Source organism: Colletotrichum abscissum (assembly GCF_030869225.1).
Source record: "Colletotrichum abscissum strain IMI 504890 chromosome Unknown Scaffold_295.1, whole genome shotgun sequence".
Taxonomy (NCBI): domain Eukaryota; kingdom Fungi; phylum Ascomycota; class Sordariomycetes; order Glomerellales; family Glomerellaceae; genus Colletotrichum; species Colletotrichum abscissum.
Window position 1 is genome coordinate 1 of NW_026850204.1, and position 2315 is coordinate 2315.

At 49.7% G+C, this 2315-nt stretch overlaps 2 protein-coding genes across 2 annotated transcripts; both read right to left on the reverse strand.

The window, feature by feature from the left end:
- Nucleotides 1–650, reverse strand: CABS01_17057 (uncharacterized protein; the record flags this gene model as incomplete). The annotated part of the gene is made up of 2 exons (XM_060550384.1): nucleotides 1–444; nucleotides 498–650. Coding segments are annotated over 2 exons (597 nt in total), but the record flags the coding sequence as incomplete, so codon positions are not given.
- Nucleotides 651–1602: 952 nt separating this feature from the next.
- Nucleotides 1603–2259, reverse strand: CABS01_17058 (major facilitator superfamily transporter; the record flags this gene model as incomplete). The annotated part of the gene is made up of 1 exon (XM_060550385.1): nucleotides 1603–2259. One exon carries the CDS (start codon nucleotides 2257–2259, stop codon nucleotides 1603–1605), a length of 657 nt encoding a protein of 218 aa, XP_060398518.1.
- Between the last annotated feature and the right edge of the window lie 56 nt (nucleotides 2260–2315).

Below are 2315 nucleotides of genomic sequence, written 5' to 3' on the forward strand. Positions count from 1 at the left end.
CCAAAGAATCGACATAGGTAGTATGCCAATCACCCAGTCGCTCAAAGCGGCAATAACACTGTGGGCGACTGTTGCGTTCGGCACGAGATGGGCAGGGCGACAGCTGCCCTCGAGTCCTTCGAACTTGGCCCAGTAATAGTTGGGCGGGTTGCACTGGAAGACGACTATGAAGAAATAAACCAAAGACGAGACCCATACCAAGGCGATGTTGGCTTGCAGCATCTTCTTGGCCAGCTTGTTTGTCCCGCGGTTGAAGATGCGGAGGAGAAAGAGGCAGATCGAGGTCCGGATGAGGGCGGATATGAAGGCGTAAAGAATCTCGCACGTGTACCATACCTTGAGCGCTATGACGATGCTGCCTGGGTCCAGATCTGAGGTATGTCGGCCTATGCCGCCGTTGATAATACCGTGAATGGCGACGGCTGCGTAAACGGAGTACAGGACCTTGGGTGTTGTTAGAACGGTCGTGCGGCAACGACCTTGAAAGAAAAGCTTACGGTTGAAAGATACATGACGCCATCGTCGACTGTGTGACTCTTCGTCAAGGCTGTTTTCACGTATAGTCGGAGACATGTGGCAATCCAGGCTGCCGCGAGAAATGCCGCCTGCACGCCGAGGAGCTCTGGGCCCCTATTCTGTTGCGATGGCATACTTTCGAGGTCTCAGTCTTTGTAGAAGATGGTTCTGCAGATTGGTCAATACGTGAAGGGATACGCCGAATAATCTACACAAGAGCAAAGTGTATCCTAAACGTCGTAAGGCTATGGATTTATAATGTATATTCACAAGGAAACCTTGGGGGCATATTTCACCCACAACACCGTCGTTAATGATATATATGGGATCAAGAAAAGGCAAAAACTAAAATGTGGCGAAACCAGAGGATAACTCAGGATAACTCTCGTGGAGCACTCTAACAGATGTTGTTATACTTGAACTCAGATGGAGGTTGTGTTTGATCACGATCCAGAACTCTTCACAAAACAGGGTGTTTCACCATTTCCAGGTCTTCATCCGTTACTACTTAATTATGAACAATCAGCACGTTACACTTTCTATTGCTAACTGTTACTGTTGTTACTGAACCAGACAGCAACGATGCGTGATATAAGGCAGTGACGTCGCCACGGTTAACGCGAAAATCAATAGACTTGGAAGCAAGACTACGAGAGAGACTGCTATGTAATCTTGGCAGACGCTATGGTTGATTCGTTTCAACAAGCATCACGATCTACCTAGACAACAGAAGCATGAGGAAGAAAGGGCCGCTTGGACACACAGAACGCTTCGTTCTCTAGGCTCTACTATATTCTAGTTCAAATTTCATGGCCGGAATAATTAGTAGAGAGATCAGCAGAATGCTAGGCGCACTGTTGCATTCTCCAGACTGAAATCGTATTACTTTTTCCCCAGCACGTTACTAACGGATAGAGCTCTATGTTCCCCAGCAATTTGCCACAAAGACATGGTTGACAAATACGCTCTCCTGAGTCTCCTAGCGTTTAAATAACGTGAGCTTCAGCAATGCCGATCTGTGCAATGGCTTTTACCTCAGCTCGGCTCCTGCTGGGAGACACAAGGGAGCTGCGTTTGAGTTGTGACTTAAGGATCTGCCGAAACCTGGTGTTTGTGTTTTCTCATGAAACTAATTTCCTGTAGTTTGTGAGCTGACTTGTGTTCCTTGTTCAGGTCATAGTGGCGGATCAAGAAGCTTGCAGCAAAGGCAATCGCCGCCAACGCAGCGTAAACGCTGTGTACGCCCTTGAGACCCGAGTCATACGATTGCAGCACGCTTCTCTTGAACGAGTCATCAGGTAGCGTCCGGAGAACGACGAGGTACTCCTCGGCGTGCTGCGCAATGCTTCTTGTAATGCCTTTCTGCTCGAGCTCTGCAGCCATCACGTTTTGAAATGTTGTTGAGCCGATGTTGACACCAACAGCGGACCCCAACATGCGTAAAAATAGATACATGGCGGCCGCGGCACCTGAATCACTTTCATTGACGATGGCGCCCGTCACAAATGTCTGCGCATTGAGGACGAGGCCGTGTCCGATGCCAGCGATGGCGAGAGTGACGACGTTGACGGCCAAGTGGGTATCAACGCTCCAACTGATGAAAAGGCCCGAGGCAGCCGCCACCAGAACCCAGCCCATCCAGATAGACCAGCGGTAAGCATTCAAGCGGGATACGAGGACACCTGAGATGATGGAGCCAGGAACCAGCAAGAGCGTTACCGGAAGCATTGCCACGCCCGCCATGGTCGGCGTCTTCTGTTTGACTGAGAGGAAGTAGAACGGGACGTAATAGAGTTGGC